We start from the raw sequence: 18,403 nt of genomic DNA, 5'->3' as shown, positions 1-18,403 counted from the left end.
TTTTGTTGATATTTTATCTCTCTCCATTAAAACTATCATTTCAAATATAGACTGTTTATTTCTTTTTCAATCCTTAATTTATGCAAGTTACATTTCAGGCTGATCATGTTTCTTTGAAAAATACTAATATGTACCGAGAAATAATATGTATGCCTACAGGTCAGTTCACAAAAATGCTTAATTTTCAATTTTTACCTGATCTTGAGTCCTTTCTCTGCGCTCTCATAATAGAACAGAAAGTTGATTTCATGGACTCCCTCCTGGTCTGGTCCTCTCAGCCAGAGAGGCAGCTGAGTGGACTGCCCTGGTTGCAGGATGCTGCCATCTATTGGAATTTCTATCACACCAGATGGCTGCCTGAAATCATCAGCTGAAACCAGACTCTCAGTGGCTTCTGAGGTCCGCTGGAGAGGTGTGGCCAAGGTTTTATAAGCTGAACAATTTTCAGCTGACGTCGGGCTGAGGGGTGTTGTGGCCTGGCTGCCAAAGGTAAAGAAAGCGGCGTGTGTGGACACCACTCGCAGGCCACACAAAGCAACACCGCTGACATTACAGAACTCAACATATGCTTTTCGGATTTCGCCACACAGCAGAGCAGTGGGAAACTGCAGGAAAAAAACCTGACGTACAAATACAAACACACACACAGAGTAATAAACAGAAAGCAATACTGCAGCATCACCACACATAAGTGAAACTACACTTGAAAGCATAGATATTTAAGTAGAGGTTCATTAGAAGTCTGTTTTAAAGCCCAGCTGCTACTGGGGGAGGGGGAAAAGTATTTTTCCCCTTCCTAATTTCTAATTATGCTAATTTGTTACACATGTTTCAGATCATCAAATTTAAATATTAGACAAAGATAACAGTAAACAATAAAACGAAAACGCAGTTTCTGGTAGAAGATTTGATTTATAAGGACAGAAAGCTGTCCAAACCCACATGGCCCTATGTGAAAAAATGATTGTCCCACAGCTTAAATCATTATTTAACAATAATAAACCAAACCTGTTGAATCAATTAATCACTTCAATAGAACATGTCTAACAAACTTAAGTAGGCTAAAACATCATCATGCAACACATCATGCCATGATGTCAAGAAACTCAAGAACAGAGGAGAAAATCATTGATATCTATCCACCTGGAAAGACTTAAAAAGACATTTCTAAGGCTTGGAGACTCCAGCCAATCATAATTGAGTCATTATCCACAAATCAAAAAAAAAAAACCAAAATGAAATTTTTTAAATTTTTTTTCATAATTGTTTTTTAATAGTTTATCCATCTGGACAGGAGCGTTGACTGACCAGTGCTGTGTTACAAGTTCCAACAGTAGCCAGTATGTGTCTCTTGAGCCTTATTTGGAACTAAAACTCTCCACTGTGTCTGTAGTGTAGATGTCATTTTTCGGGTTTGAACTGAATTCTGTGACAGATATTCATAATATGTATGATACAGCCTGTCAAAAAACTAACATTGCATGTTACTGTCGAATTAGATATGTTTGTCCGTTAGATCCGTGTGTATGTGTGTTTATAGTTTCTGTTTTCTAGCAAAGCTTGCTAGCATTATTTTAACTTCACACTCTACCCTCCCATCTAAGTTTTCCCACATATGACTCCATAGAACTAACATAGAAAAAATGTTTTCAACATGCAGAATCTAAAACCCAGTAAACTGATATCATGATGACTACATCCATGAAGGTTTTCAGAATAAGTCCTACCTCCATCAGGGGCATAGGTGGTGTTATGATGGGATTCAGACGTCGATCAGGACCGTGCCGAACTGACATCTTGTCCTCTTTGGTCAGATTAAGACGTGGGCCAAGGATGTTCAAGTCCTGTTTCCCACGAACCATCAAATCTAGAGTCTGCTGGTCTGTAAACAAGAGGAAATCAATGTGGTTTCTAACTGGCAGCAAGACAAAAAAATATACAACATATTGGAATTTTATTTCATTTTTTTTTTTTTTTTTTTTTAAATACCATGTAATGCATAATGCAAATGGAAAAACATTCTGTCTACATCAAATGATAATAAAGCATATGAGTTGACATGAGGTCGAATTTACCTTCAGTGCTAGAAGCCATTTCGCCAGAGGAGCCTGCAGCCAGGTTGTACACTACAGCCACAATGTTCAGCTGACCAGTTCTGTGTGGCAGCAGCTTGAGTCGGGCCTGAGATCAAAGTGATCAGCACAAAATAACTGGATTTCTGTTTAGCATTAGGTATTTGATGGCTTAAAGAGAGTATATGTCTTGATGCATGCTCAATCATCCAGGTAAGGAAATCCCAATATGTTGAGTCTGTTCATCTGGATGTGTTTTCAGTGGTGTTTGCACTATGCATTACATTTTGTCACTCATCCAAGTGACTTCTTCAGTCTCTGCTGACTGCACATTTCCTCAACCTTATGAAGAGCACATTTGCACAATGACTGAAACTAGCACCACTGGTGAACAATGGGCTGCGAGGTCAGTTTCTTGATCATTAATATGCAAATTATCACAACCATTCATCAACAACCACTGATCAAATATAAAATCTTAGAAATATGGTATCTAACCAGATTCTTACTCTGGATGGGATTACCTTGACCTCTAGTGACACTGAGAGGAACCTTGGAGTAATTTTTGCCCAGGATATGTCCTTCAATGCACATATTAAACAAATATGTAGGACTGCTCTTTTCCATTTGCACAACATCTCTAAAATTAGAAACAACCTGTCTCAGAGTGACGCTGGAAAAACTAGTCAATTTATTACTTCTAGGCTGAACTACTGTAATTCATTATTATCAGGACGTCCTGAAAACTCCCTGAAAAGCCTTCAGTTAATCCAAAATACTGCAACAAGAGTACTGACGGGGACTAGAAAGAAAGAGCATATTTCTCCTACATTGGCTTCTCGTCATTGGCTCCCTGTTAAATCCAGAACGTAATTTGAAATCCTGCTCCTCACTTACAAGGTCTTGAATAATCAGGCCCCATCTTATCTTAATGACCTTATAGTACCATATCACCCCATTAGAGCACTTCTCTCTCACACTGCAGGCTTACTTGTGGTTCCTACAGTATTTAAAAGTAGAATGGGAGGCAGAGCCTTCAGTTTTCAGGCCCCTCTTCTATGGAACCGATCAATGGTCTTTGATCAGTGGTCATGACAACTTGCATATTAATGATCAAGAAACTGAACTCACAGCCCACTGTTTGTCAGTGGTGCTAGTTTCAGTCATTATAAAAATGTACTGTTTATAAGGTTGGGGAAATCTGCAGTCAGCTGAGACAGAAGAAGTCACTTGGCTGAATGACGAAATGTTTCTCTCACTGAAAACGCTACGTCGAAATGAACAGAATCGACTTTTTTGCATGAAGAGAGTACAGACCTAATTAGTATCTGGCAGATATTTTAAAGACTTGTAAAAGTATTTTAATACTCTCTACGATTTTCTGAGGCCAATGTGAATACTTTTTGAGCATCAAAGGCCTATTTCACCAAAGTGCATTCAGTTTGTGCTGTCACTTTTATTCACCAAAGATTATCACAATGTGTAACCTTCTTCCTCGTGTGAATGCAAAAACATGTTCTGACTTTCTTTGTATTTCCCGACACTAGGTCAGAACTGTCAAAAAAATGTAGCAGCATTATGAAACAGAAAAGATTCTTTTGAAAAAAGATCCATGAATTTACATTTAGAGACCAGCTTACCATTTTGGTCTCCTCTGGACCCAAATGAAACTCCTGGATGGTCTCAGAGGTGACAATATCATCTTTCTGTGTCATCTGCAAGAGGAAGCACATAATGAACAGTTCAGAGAAAAAATAAGATTAGACCTAAAAACAAGGTGAAAATAAATCACAGTTCCTAAGAGCATATTTGTTCATGTTGCCCACCCCTACAGCTGAGGTCTCCTCATTGGTAATGGTCTCTTCTGTCATCTCATTTGATGAAGATGAACCGTCAACAGTAAACCTCCACAGGAGCGAGAGGCTTGACAGGGCCAGAGAAACCTTCAAAGGATTCCTGAATGTCACCTCCACTATGATCGGCTCTGTAAAGACGAAGAAGATTGCATACCGTGTGGGCACAATTTATTAGTGATGGGATGGCTCAAACTTTACGTTTCAGTAATGATACAGGTGAGCACAGTCATGCACAGTGAGAAGTTTTCCTGGTTGAACCCAGACTGGGGCCTTTCTGTGCCAAGTTTACATATTTTTTTGTGTGCCTTCATAGGTTTTCTCTGGGTACTACGTTAGGTAACTAGTGATTTTGGCCATGGCAGTGACATTGGTAAAGTGGAGAGAATAAAATTCTATGTGAATGTATGGTTAAATGTGGCTTGTAGTATTAAGTGCTTTGAGTTGTCAGGAACTAGAAAAGTTAAAATATTAAAAGATTAAAATATTTTAAAGTTCCTGTGTTTGTGCTGAACAAATCTTACCTTCAACCACAGCCAGGGGATGACGGAGGTTGTCTGTCTGACTGTTGAGGCAGCACTGAGTGGGCTGAAAATTTCCTGGGACAACACCCCCGTTTGCAGAAGCTACAAGCTGCTCTTCTAGATGGCACCACATGGCTGACAAATCCTGGTCATACTCCTGGTCCAGTGACACGTGAGTGGCTGCCTGCTTTTCTCCTGAACAGATCAAATATCAGATTAAATACAAACCAAAAACATAAAACAGTTAATTTTGCTGTAAAAAGTCTGACCGTAAACCTCTGCTCGGGTATGTCAGCATCATATGTACACTCTATATTTTCATGTTACGCTTTGCATTGAAAACAGGGTTTAGACAGGATCCATAATGGTCATAATATATAAAAATATTTGCAAACTGAACACTAGTGTCACAATAATTCTGGATATCTTAACTTTAAATGGACTCCTTCACAAGGTTTTCTACTTTTATTTTCTTGGTTAACAACAGATTATGATTCACAGAAAAAAAACAAATCTAAGAAGCACTGAATTCATGTTTGTTTTTGTGCTGCAGCAGCCTATATGCTTCCCATGTGCTTGTATGCATGCCTGACAACATTAGGGCATGAGACGACAAAGAGACGACAGATAGTGTCCTGGGAGATCTCCAAGATTTGGACCAGTCATCACTGACCTAGTGGTGACCCATCACTGGCCCATCTGATGCTGCAACCTGGGAGCATCAGATGGGCCAAAGCATGATGTCCTAGAAGTGTTCTATCGTATTTTGGTCAGGTTAATCTGGAGGGCAGGCCGATCATTTCCTTCACCCTCCTGGAACCGTTTTATATCCTAGCCACATGAGACTGGCCATGCACTGGGAGGAACCCAGGACCCACTGCACCCCTGACAATAGGTCCAAGAATTTCATCCCAATATCTAATGGTAGTTAGTAGTGATGGTGAGATGAAACCTCGTAATTAACTGAAACTTTCCATCCAACTGGTCAACTCATGGTTCGAAGCATTGTGATGATTCATTTGCTCTACTGCGCCATCAAGTGGACGATTCAAGTGAACCAGGCTCTGTGATTATAATGATGTGATGTGTAACCCTCTAAACTGAATAAATAAATTGTTTTCATGGTTATTTATCCCGAATATTGTCTCAGTATGTCTGATACAAAAGAGAAAGTGGAAACTATCAGGAGAGAGTTTTGGTATGATTGTGTAACTGTTAGAGCTGGGTATTGTCACTGATTTCTAGAATCGATTCGATTCCGATTCACAAGGTCCCGAATGGATTCAATCCACGATTTGATTCGATCCAGGGAAATTTTGCCTCAGACAGTCAAAAATATTATAATTCAGATCATGGATCAGTACATCTCCATATTTTTATATCTATAAAAAGAAAGCTGACACTTGCGAGACTTTATCAAAGGTGTAAGCATCACAGCAGATGCCTTTGTGTCAAAGTAGCTGAGGATAAAACAGAAAAACGATTTTATAAAAATATTCTGCAGTAGATCAAAAACGAAAGAAAACCATTAATCAACATATGAACTGCTGAAGTGAAGCAGAGCAAAGCTACAGAAGTTTTAGAGACACAGCAAAGCGTTTTGCAATTTTGCATAATTTTAAAAAGTTTAAATTTGTTCAGTAGCCTACTGAACGGCAGAAATTAGGTTTTCTTTTCGGAAGTAAGTAAACGGGAAAAAAACGGCGGCCGACAGCGCTGTAAACAACGGTAGACTTGTACGTAACAAGCAAGCGAATAATGCAGAAAACAGATTTTTAGATGGGAAACTGTTCTTGAAGTGTACTGTGTGTGTGTGTGTGTGTGTGTGTGTGTGTGTGTGTGTGTGAAAGAGAGAGAGTGCCGTCCGTGTCCGTGCCGTCGGGTGACAAAGGCGACATCTCACTGATTCTGATCCGTCGGGTGTCCGCGCTTTGTGTTTACGTCTTTGTGCAGAATCTGTGTAGCTGCTCTCATTTACTGTTTTAGCTGTTTGGTGGTTGTTGAAATTTTGTGAGGTTTAACCTGAGATTCTGGCGTTTCGGGCAAAATAAATTTATATTAAAAAAATCGATTCAGGATTTTAATGAATCGATATCACGTTATCCAAGGTAGAATCAATTTTAATCGATAATCAAAACCCGCCCCTAGTAACTGTGTAATCACGCTTATGTACATCTGGATAATGACACAAACTAGTGTGTGGCGCTTCGCTTTTTAATAAACTAAAAGACATAAATCAGGTTATAGGATCTGTAGTGTTGTTTATTTATATTATGGTACTTATCATTTGTGATTTATTACTGTGTGCATACTTTATTAGAAGAGATGAGATCAAAAAAAAAAAAAAAATCTCTTCCTTGCTGGTTCCATCGAAGAAGAAATGCTCAAGTAACTATGTAGCACGTAGGTAATCCAATTCCACAACACAATGTGATGGGGGAAATCAGCTGTGTTTTGTTGCCCATTTTATTTCGAATCTGGCGCAAACCGGCCAGTTCCTGAATCAGTCACATGGTACGGACTGCCCGCGAGGCCTCGAACGTCACTGCATACGTAATCAAAGCAAGCCTCGATACACGCTTCACAGACCTCTACGTGCTGCCTGTAGAGGTCTGTGCATCTCTCCATGGATATGCCCCCTTAGACTATTACTGATCCATCAAACTGGTCACACTCAAAGATGTAATGTGCTCAGGGTGAACCTGCTCTCACCTACTAAAACAAAAAAAACAAAACAAAAAAACAAACAAACAAACAAAAAAGACCCACAGGGTGCCAGTGGTGGGCCTGGTAAATCTGTTATTCAGGCTCCACAGTGCCAGGCAGGTAAACACAGGGCCCACTAGAGGACATTGGGCTGTCAGACCACTTTCATGAACTCTTTAATTTTGACCAAGCAATCAGAAACAGACATCACACTGGTGGCCTGCTGGGGGGCCAATTTGGCTCTGGTAGTGGTGATCCTGTTCCTTCTTGTACAAAGAAGCAGATACTGGTCCTGCTGCCTTGTACTACCCTGTCCCGCTCTCCTAGAGTAACTAGCAACAGTTGTGTAAAGTGCTTTGAGTGTTCAGAGTAGAAGAGCACTATATAAGAACCAGTTCATTTACCATAAAATAAATTGATTTGCTTGTTGTGCTTTAGTGCTCTCATGACATAACATGTAAGCCTGCAGTCTGAGAGCGAAATATGGCAAATATGACACCATAACCGATAAAGTACCCAATGCATAGAATAAATACTGTGTGTATATAGAAGTGTGTGTTGTAGTCTAAAAAAGCATAAAATAAATAAACACTATGAAAATAGAAACTTGAAGCTTGTGAGTAGCTTCTTTAGTTATTATAGTTATAAATATCAATGCATTACCTTCTGCAAGGCGGCGTTCGTGTCCAAAGTAGACTCTTGTGGCTGAGCTGTGGATGCAGGGCAGAGGAAGCTGGGGAAGGCTGACTTCATTTCCTCCCAACACGCTCTTTCAAAAAAACAAAACAAAACAAAAAATAACATGCAAACATAAGAGATTTGAAAGGTGTTTTTTTTCTGAACCAGGTCAAAATGCAGAAATGTAACTGATTACACCAGGTGCTACACACAAAATCTCCAATTTAAATTTTCACCATCATATACAGATAAAAACTATTATATATATTCCTTTATTAATGACATTCTTAGACTTTGTGAAGCTACATGCTCCTGGGACCAAAGCACAGAGACACAGAACCTAATTTAAAACTTCTGGATAAGGATAAACAGATTTGGTATGCTTGTAACTGACGTCAGAGGCAATAACACTCGGTAACATCACTATAATTAATGTTGGGTTGGTGTGCAACTTTGACAAAACAAACTATAGTGCCTTTGTGATAAAGCTATTAAACTAGGGTGCAATCAGGTCACCATCTCATAGTAATGCTGCTTATATGCCACTACTGCTTTTTATTAACTTTGGTCTATTGTTCCCTAAATAATTTCTGTTTTTTCATTGGTCTATGCTCCGTGTTTCCTTCTTCTCCTCATACCCCAACCATTCACAGCAGGCAGCTTACAATATATAATAATATAATAATAATCTGTCACTGTGAATTGGTACCTAGGGCTGCCATGATTAGTCGACTAGTCACGATTACATCGACTATTAAAATCGTCGATGACTAATTTAATAGTCGACACGTCGTTTGAAGCTTTGTAAGATCCCAAAGACGCAGGAATAAGTAGTAGGATTTAAGAGTGTAATAACGGACTGAAACAGAAGATGGCAGCACTGCATGTGTAAGGATGCCAGCTGCCGTTAAACCCCGAAGAAGAAGAAGCTGTGTCCCAGAATTCATAGCGCAGCCCAGCGCAGTTGTCAACAATGGCAGCAGCTAGTTAGTTTTAATATTACTCTTATTTTTTTTGAGTCACAAAATAAAGTTTAACATATTTTCAGGCCAGAATGTAGCTGTTTAACCTCAAATATCTGCTCAGTTTATCAAGACATCACATATTCTCAAAAGCGCTCCGACGTTTTCGGAGACGTCTGTTACCCACCAGCTCGATAGCTAGCCGGGGTTGAAGGCTCACTAGGGCCGGTGAGAACACCGGACTCCCGGCAATTCGTTTTCATACCCACCGCCATCTTTGGCTACTCAGGTTAAACATGATATATAAGTCACTTAGATAACTTAAAAATGATATTGTTTGGCTTTTTTAGTATTTTATTTGTTCCTGAGTAAATCGGTTTGGCTGAGAAAAGTTATAGTTTTTACACAGCTGAATAAACGTCAAGCAGACAACTGATTATCAGAAGTGTGAAATGCTCGAGAATATACTCCGGTGTCCTGTTATATTTTAGATAGCAAGGAGCAGACGGCTGAGTTTATTAAACTCCACCGAAACAATCTGCAAATGTCATTAAAATTTAATAAACTATCATCTTGTCTTTATTTTTGGTTAGCACATACCTTAAACACTTCAAGCTGTAAGCTAATGAGAGTTATATAAGAGCAGATGCATGCTGGTGAAATAAACTGTACGTTTTACGTCCAATGGATGCATGATCTGATTAGTCGACTAATTGCAGAAATAATCGATGACTAGTCGACTATCAAAATAATCGTTTGTGGCAGCCCTATTGGAACCAAATAAAATTTAATGAACTGAATGGCAAATAGTAAAATGGACTGGTTCTTTTATAACACTTTTCTACTCTACCTAAACACAATATTTAATTTTAATATTAAAATTCTATAAAATGTAGATAGAACATAATATGCAAAGTGCTTGTACCAAGTCCACTGTGGAATGTTTTTGTAGCCTGAGTAAGTAAGTGTGTTATCGTGACACATTAACTAAGCAGTGAGCAGGGTGAGAGGGCGTTGTTAAGTAGTCTGACAGCCTGGGGAAAGAAACTGTTCTTGTGCTGTCAGGTTTTGGTTCTGATGGCCTGTAGCCACCTGCCACAGGGAAATGTCATAAACAGTTTATGTTGTGAAGTGTCAGCAGCAATCTTTCTTGCCCATCACCTGAATTGCTGAAATGAAATATAGTGTCTATTCACTTAAATATAGCCATTGTGCTCCTATGGACCTTGTTTTGCATTATCCACCTCCCATATAAAAGCTTTAGGAAGGAAAAATAAGGCTGGACACAATATTGTGGTGTATCACAGCAAAAAGTGGGCATTGATAAAGTATGTATTTTGAAAATAAAACGGGACAAAAATCATAGAAAACTTTTTTACATTACCTTGTAAACATAGAGGTACTCTCTGAGAAAGGCGCCCTGCTGTTTAGCCGTCTGTCTGCTGTCATTGATCAGGATTTGTCTGAAAGCTGTTACAGCATCCTCTGGTTGGCGAAGTGTGAAGGACTGACGCCCAATTGTAAAGTTGATGTGATCTTCTGCCAAAGACCACCCTCTCTCCTTATACACCTGCATGGCTTGGCAGTAACACCGTAGTGCGTGCCTCCTCTACATTATGAAACAGCAGAAGGGATGGGAGACAGAGGGAAAACATGAGGATATAAATATATAGAAGATGACAAACACAAGAGGAGATGAGCTGATTGCTGTTAGCATGAGGCCATTTATTATCTACCGCAGGAGTACACATGTTATTGCGATAACGGTGTATAAAAACCATTAAATATAGGGGCAGCAGCCTAAGCAGATAAGCCCAGACCTACTACTCCACAGGCACCTCCTCCAGCTTGTCCGGGGGAACACAAAGGCATTCCCAGGCCAGTAGAGAGATATATATTCTCTCCAGCGTGTTCTGGGTCTGCCGCGGGGCCTCCTCCCAGTGAGACATGCCCAGAACACCTCATCCAGAAGGCACACAGGAGGCATCCTTATCATGCCTGAACTACATCAACTGGCTCCATTCAATGTTGAGGAGCAGCGGCTCTACTCTGAGCCCCTCTTGAATGGCTGAACTCCTCACCCATTTCTAAGGGAGAGGCCAGCCACAGCTCATTTTCGCCACTTGTATCCACGATCTTATCCTTTCGGTCACTACCCAAAGCTCGTGACCATTGGTGAGGGTGGGGACATGGATGTATGTTTTTTTTTTTTTATTACAGGTTGCATCCTGTAATTCAGTTCTATGCAATACACCCAATGTACACCTCATATGGAATATTTACTCTCAATGACAAGATGTCAAGTAAAAGTAGGCAAGAACTTAAGATTAATATATAAATAAACTAATCAACTCTTATCTGGGTTTTACATCATCTAGAAAATGCTTTGTGACTAAAACTAAATAGACACAAATTCTTGAGAGTATTTTAGCTGTTGATAGTGTAGTGGTAACACTACACACCGTGCGGGAGTCGCAAGTTTGATTCCCACCCAGTATCCACTAAGGGTCCTGGCTAGACCCCCCCATGCTAAAAACCAAGCCCTGGAATGGCACGGCTATGTTTGCAGCCTGTCCGCAGCTCGGACACAAAACATTTCACTGCATGTTGTACTCTGATTGTGTATGTGACGAATAAAGCTTGTTTGTTTTTGTTGTTAAGTTCAGTCCTGCCCATAAGTCAATGAAATCTTTTAAATAAAAGGTGTAAAAGGGAACATTTTTACATCACAATACAATGCAGGTGTAAAATGGAAGGATAGATCAAAAATGGCAGAAAAGGCTCACCTGTCCTGCTTTGCTGAAACGATGACCAGACAGAATCATATGGAAGGCAAATTTGCGCACCATAGGGTTTCGCATATTAATGAAGCAGTGGGCAGCCTGCTCCAGCAGCAGAGCACTCCGTAAATCAGAGTCCTGCCAGAAAAATAAAACAATAATTAAAAACCTCAATTAAGTTTCAAGAAGAATTCTAATGCAGTCTAATTTAATACACTCTTCTTAATAACTGCACCCCAAGTTGATTTCAAAGTAATAGTTTCCTTACCTCACTGGTCATTTTAATGAGAAGAGTGGCAGCGTCTGAGTATTTTCCCTGACTCTTGAGTATTTCAGCACTGAGTAGAGCACAGCGCTCAGCCAGCACCATGTTCCTGTAAAGAGGTGTGGGAAAATATACCATCAGGAGAAGAGATGCTAATAGTTCCAGTTCAGATGCTGGTACCCCTCTGTTTGTACACCATCTCTGTACATTATGTCGCATATTAAACAAAATCCTAAAAAGACCAATTGTCTACATGATGAACTCGATCACCTACAACATCTCAAAGTTTCTGGCTTGTTGTGTTTTGAGTTTCTGGCTACAAACACCACATCCAGAACACCTTGGATTTGAGAAGGTGAGAGATGTCATTATGGAGGCAGATGAAACAATGTTCTTATATTATGTTACAGCTCTCTGGAAGACACCAGGAACGCTGGTGTGAGCGCGGAGTCAAGGAGGCCATTTATGTGAAAAGGGAAAGACCATCTCTGAATCGAGGAGGGGGCCTAAGGGTGCATCTTTCACCATCTTACAATGCTGTGATTGCAGCCATTCCCCAACTGTCTGTGAATGGTACCCAACGCCATTGATCAATGATCATTGGTCGCTGGTCATGACAACTTGCATATTAAATGATCATGAAACTGACATCACAGCCCATTGTTCATTCAGTGGTGCTAGTTTCAGTCACTGTGCAAATGTACTGTTTATAACATTGGGGAAACCTGCAGTCAGCTGAGACTGAAGAAGTCACTTGGAGTGATGAAAAATTTCTCCCCAAAAAAATCTCTTCAGTAAATGCACCATCCTTTTGTTTACAAGAAAAACAAGTGAAAAGTGTAATTTTACAAGTTTCTCATTAATGGAGTCTTTAAAAAAAAAAAAAAAAAAAACACACAAAAACAAAACAATATCCAGTCTCTAAGGAGTATTCACAACCATTTTCTTCTTCCACATTTTGATATGTTATGGCCTCATTCCAAAACTGATTAAATTCATTTTTCATCTCAAAAAGTTTCCACTGATCTGTCAGATATTTCTGCAACTTGACTGGAGAAAATTTACATTACTACACAGTAGTAGCAGTTTTAAAACACAAATTAAAACACTAGAAATAAATAGATGATGTCATTAGTTAGTCATCAGTCATACTTGCAGACATCTCTGTACGTCTGTATTGCGGTGTCCATGTAGTGTGCTGGATAAGGTCTCGAGGCTCCACCCTGCAGAAATGCTGACACTGCAGCCATTTCCTACAAAATCATCAGAATGAATAGATCAAGGATAAAGAGCGATAGTATCAAGGAACAGAATAGAAAATAAAAGTGAGGAAAATAAATATCGTTATTCAGAACCATGTCCTAAGGAGCTTGGAAAAATAGCAAGTGGACTTCTTTCTTGAAGACGTTCACCTCTCATCCAAGACACTTCTTCAACTCTACAAACCAAATGGTGCCATCTAATTAAACCCTAGATGGAGCTGTCACTCATGAGGGTCGTTGACCCACTATTTATCATGTTCCTCATCACATGAGCCAAGGTCTTGATGCATACACATTCATCCAGGAAAGTAAATCCCAAAAAGTTGATTCTGTTCATCTGGACGTAGCATTTTCAGTGGGAGAATGAGAGTGGGAGTCACTCATCCAAGTGACTTCTTCAGTCTCAGACTGAAGCAATGTACAGAGACATGCTTGATGATAAGCTGCTCCAAATGGCGAAACTCCCACTGAAAATGCTACATTCAGATGAACAGAATCAACTTTTGGAGGCACATGAGCCAAGGTCTGAAAAAAGACATGATCACAATCAGCAGAGGCTTTGGGTGAAACCATTGAGACATCTTGCCTTGCCCTATCATGTGACCCATTGATATCATCTGACACAAGATGTGAGTGGGGTTGAGGTGCCTGGGAAAGGATCTCAGTCTAGGTGGCAAACAGCTGGTATTGTAAGCCACTCAGAGAGTGAAATCCTTTAGATGTACAGCTAATTTTTGTCCTGTCGAAGTCTGAGCACTCTGCACAGCATACACTATGTTGTTAAGTTTGTGTTTGGGAGTTCTGTCCTTGGGATGAACCAATTTTTGTCTGAGGGTGTTGTGAGGACTGAAGTGCACTTAGATGTAATGCTTGGAGAAAGTTCTCCTGATTTTCTCTGATAAACCTGCTAGATAATGGTTGACAACGGTGCTCCGTTTGTTATTCTGTTTCTCCCTAGTTGGTTTCTGAGCTTCTTTCCTGTTCATCCAAGCTGATTTGATGAAGGCCCAGTTGGGATAACCACTTGATTTATGAGCTTTCTTTACATGTGTGTTCCTCTTGAAGATGATTTGAAAACGAGTGAGCACGTCCACTGTAAACGACCATCTTTGAACAGAGGGTATGGCTTACAACACCAACAGTCTGCCATCTACAGTGAGATCCCTTCCCAGGCGCCTCAACCCTCACTCATATCTTGTGTCAGGTGATCTCAACAGGTCACATGACAGCGTGAGTGACGTCGCAAAAATCTCTGCTGGTAATGAACCACATGCCTTTTTTCACAACTTGACTCATGAGGCACATGATCAACAGTGGGTCGACAACGCTCTTGAGAGACAACACGCACCAGGGTTTAATTCCTGGGACTCTCCACCATTTGGTTTGTATAACTGAATGAGAGGTGAGATGTCTTCAAGAAACTTAAAGACGTCCACCTGCTTTCTTTCAAAGCTCCTTAGATTATCATGACCTAGATGACTGACAACCTACTGAGACATAAGCGGCATATTCTTTGTGTTACAGTTGAAAATCTTTTACTTCGAGTGCTTTGAGTACTTTGAGAGTAGAAAAGCACTATATAAGGATCAGTCTATTTACCATTTAAATAAGTAATACAACACTACTGTCAGCTCACTGTAGTGAGTATAATCTTGAAAAAGAAGAATGTACAAATATCTCAGATATGTACACCTAATAATCTTAACAGCATGTGAATGTTATAATTACTTTACAGAGACTAAAAACAAGAGCAGTTTAGACCTCTGTATGGAAAATCCTGTATTTATGTGTACTGTAACACTCTCTATCATTATTGTGTTTTTGTTCGCGATACATAGGATATATTAGGTAAAAGTGTCTGAATTTGAGTGACTGAATGCTAGTAGTCACTTTAAAAGACTGATAATGTTACATTTCCAGAGTCTATTATGAGGTTAATTCTCTTGTCTGACGGCTGACTTTAGATAATGCTAAATGTTATGAACTTGTATTACTTTGTACTAGAACTTGTTAGTACTTTGAATTTACTTTTTAATATTGTAATGCTGAGTTCAAAAGCTTCCTCTATTCTAAACTCTGATTTATTCCCTGTTTACTGTGGGTCATATATACAACTCTTTTTGCTCTCTAGAACACTTAACAAAACAGAATATTCCATCACTGTAAAGTTTTAATTGAACTGAGATTTTACAACAAAAGGCATAAGAAGTTGTTCTAATATCCTCATGGTCTGCAGACAGATCATGGTGTATACCAACATGTGTGCTCTCACCAGTGCCCCAGCAGCATAAAGCATGGCCTGGTCTGACAGGAAGTCCTTCTTGGCAGTATGATAACAGCTGTAAGCCAAGTCATAGTGCTGAACCAGGAGGCACAGGTCAGCCATCTTCCTGATCTGCAGTTCTGGGGCTTCTGGGGGATATCTGGTATGACAGAAGGGAAGGGTCAAGGGCACTGCATACAATATACAGGGTGTTGCATGGGCTTCATTTATGGGAATGAAGTGCATTGCAATGGAGCTTACAGAAGGCCACATGTGCTCTTTGGTTCACTGATGCTCTTCTCTGGAGCTTTTCCTCCACCAAACCACTTCTTTGTTGCAGTGAACAGAGACCGACTCAGGCCCTTCCTGGATACTAGCTGTGGACAGGGAAGCAAATCATGTTTCCAAGTGCTGGGAGAAGTCAGGGAAACAATAGAATTGACTGAAATGGCTAGTGTACTCCCACAAGCCATAAACTCAAATTATGCCATTATGATTAATTTTACAGTTACAGGGCATAAATATGAAAAAAAGGATAAATATTGTTTCAGCATAATGCTCAACAAACTACATTCTCTAAAACAGTTAATATAGTTAGTATAATTTTACATTGCAATCACAAACAACAATATGTTGAGGGTCAAGAAATGAGTCGTACCTGATCATTCAGCTGTCTGATGGTTTTCTCTATGTGTGGCAGTAGGCCTCTGAAGGTGAATTCTTGGATAAACTGTCTTATGTAATCATGGTCGTTCAGGGTCAGACAAGCCCCATGGCTACCTGCAGCACAGGCTGGGCTGTTTGAATCTTTAGCACCTTTCTTTAGGTCCGCATGTACAGCACTGAGGTTGTGCAGGTTTGCCATGCTGCTGTCCAGCTGGAGAGGATGCCTTTCCAAGCTACTGGACATCTCATCTGCTAGGAAATAGTGTAAAATATAAACTCATAACAATAACCTTACATAATATAAAATAGTACCACCATTTATGCACCCAGAAAAGTAACTAGTACTGGTGCAATGATTATGTGGAAATTGGTGTTTCAAACAGTATAAAACATACGACATAGTCAACCTCTACGAACAAATTTGGTGCCCTTCTGCTCAACCTTGCTGTTGGTGCCAAATCACAAGATTCAACCACCAAAGATGACAACAATAAGCCTGATGAATACTGGCAGGATGGTCTTTGATAACGTTAGACCAAAAATATATAAACGGGTTTAGTTCTCATCGAGACTAGCATGACTGGCAAAGAACCTGGTCAGGACCAACACAGTGAATACATGGTGCTAACTAAAAAACATGGAAAGCGGTACAATGGAGCTGCAAAAAGGAAGACGCATTTATAAAATGCACAATGAGTGCAATATAGCCAAGCAAGTTGAATGAAAAAATGGTGACCTTTAGATTATTTGTAACTGAAGAGCAGAGAAGCAAAAATCTCCCTAAGTCGGTTTACAAAAGAAGCATTAAATTAACTCACCTTTCTCAGCTGAGTAATTGCCGTCTACTTCAGGTCTGCTAATAATGGTCTCTACAGCAGCACTGTTCACAGTTGGAGCTGGATCATCAAACACATCCTGCAAAAACAGGTTCACTATATAAACCAAAGTAAAATCTTTGGAAAAAGAGAACAAAACTGAACAATCAGGCAACTGCAACAGTTCAAAGTACTAGTAATGATTGGGCTGACCACAATTCAGTCACAACTACCCCTCAAGGTGAACTGAGAAACACACACATAAAACTTGTGCTTTTACTGGATTCCTTTGGTTTGTAGTCTACCCAACAAACTTTCCCCTGCCATCAACAAACTTTTCATACTGCAGAATCGTGTCCACCGGCACTACTTGTTGCAGGAATATATAAAACAGCCAGTGCACGTGGAGGAGTTTGCAATGTTTACCTGGTTATGAAGATTATTCTTGTGCAAGTATTGACTCCAGGGATCTGGAATTTGTTCATCTACATTAGCTGAGAAGGTACGGGAGTTCATTTTCAACAGATAGCAGCCCTGAGACCCATACCTCTGTTTCATATCCTCATAAACCAAATCTGCCCTGGAGATAAAGGGAGAATACTGCTTGAGGACAAAACAGCTTACACTTACTAGAGCATAATGAATTCAACAGTTATTTAAAGTTATTACATATAGTTGATTTATTTTTAAACATTTGACATTGTTAGTTCTGGAGTAGTTTCACTATGAAAGATTATCAAAATGTGGTGGATGAATTTTAAAGGAACTGTGTGTTTCTTTTGGTACCTTTGTTCATCCCCTTCACACATGTCATGTAGCAAGACATAGTACTTGAGTGTGTTAGGAATAAACCACTTGGGATTAGTGTATTCTCCACTGTGCTGAATTCTGTGCTGCTCCTGAGAAAGCTTGAGGAACTGCTCCACAGGGACTGCCTCAGTGGATGATACCACTAGCAGGCCTGCCAGAACCATGTGAAGGATACAACAATAAATAGACTACATGTAAGGATACTACTATTAATACTACGATAACAGAACGCATAAGCATACAAAGGAGAAAAAAAACTTGTCTTAAAATTTTTAAAGATTCTAAATTCCATTTTGTCAGCTCTTCTGTTAAAAAAAAAAAAAGAGCTGACGACAGAATATTGACCACTGGTCAGATCTGTGTGCTGTTAAAAGGATACAAGCAAGGTAATGATTGAGGAACTCGTGGTCAGAGGCAGGCATTGACTGCAGGAAGTTCTCCCTGTAGGCTTCAAACCAGGGCGTGGTTACTAGAAATAGAAAAAAGGCAAAATAGAAAAAAGACTTAAAAAAAAAAAAAAAAGCCAGAAAAATGAGGTAGTTTCTAATACTACATGTAGATTAAAAGATAACCACTTTTGAATGTTTTTGTTTAAAAATATGGATGATAAACTAAAGATAAAATGTCTTGTCAACACAGCAGCTTCAATGAGCCTTGGCCTTAAGAATCGCTGGAACAATTTATGCCTTCATCTGGTGTTTTGATGATGCACACAGAGAGCACCGGATTAACAGTGGATTAATCACA

The 18,403-nt window shown here is 39.7% G+C and overlaps 1 protein-coding gene across 3 annotated transcripts in view; it reads right to left on the bottom strand.

The window, feature by feature from the left end:
* Window positions 1-18,403, bottom strand: part of trappc8 (trafficking protein particle complex 8) — a 33,711-nt gene that overhangs the window by 12,139 nt on the left and 3,169 nt on the right. For 2 of the 3 annotated variants that reach the window (XM_031740530.2, XM_031740534.2), the window contains 18 exons: window positions 18,036-18,125; window positions 17,633-17,807; window positions 17,273-17,426; window positions 16,850-16,946; window positions 16,024-16,283; window positions 15,627-15,742; window positions 15,375-15,525; window positions 12,993-13,093; window positions 11,844-11,949; window positions 11,582-11,713; window positions 10,180-10,404; window positions 7,819-7,924; window positions 4,450-4,644; window positions 3,899-4,056; window positions 3,713-3,787; window positions 2,076-2,181; window positions 1,728-1,882; window positions 196-620 (listed from right to left, as the gene is read on the bottom strand). In XM_031740530.2, coding sequence (XP_031596390.1) covers window positions 196-620; window positions 1,728-1,882; window positions 2,076-2,181; window positions 3,713-3,787; window positions 3,899-4,056; window positions 4,450-4,644; window positions 7,819-7,924; window positions 10,180-10,404; window positions 11,582-11,713; window positions 11,844-11,949; window positions 12,993-13,093; window positions 15,375-15,525; window positions 15,627-15,742; window positions 16,024-16,283; window positions 16,850-16,946; window positions 17,273-17,426; window positions 17,633-17,807; window positions 18,036-18,125 — 2,827 coding nt within the window. The remainder of the gene's footprint in view (window positions 1-195; window positions 621-1,727; window positions 1,883-2,075; window positions 2,182-3,712; window positions 3,788-3,898; window positions 4,057-4,449; window positions 4,645-7,818; window positions 7,925-10,179; window positions 10,405-11,581; window positions 11,714-11,843; window positions 11,950-12,992; window positions 13,094-15,374; window positions 15,526-15,626; window positions 15,743-16,023; window positions 16,284-16,849; window positions 16,947-17,272; window positions 17,427-17,632; window positions 17,808-18,035; window positions 18,126-18,403) is intronic. The other variant, XM_031740531.2, reaches the window with a different exon arrangement.

The sequence above is a fragment of the Oreochromis aureus genome, linkage group 17, assembly GCF_013358895.1.
Source record: "Oreochromis aureus strain Israel breed Guangdong linkage group 17, ZZ_aureus, whole genome shotgun sequence".
NCBI lineage: Eukaryota > Metazoa > Chordata > Actinopteri > Cichliformes > Cichlidae > Oreochromis > Oreochromis aureus.
The sequence above is the reverse complement of the archived record's forward strand: the minus strand, read 5'-3'. Positions and strand labels throughout refer to the sequence as shown.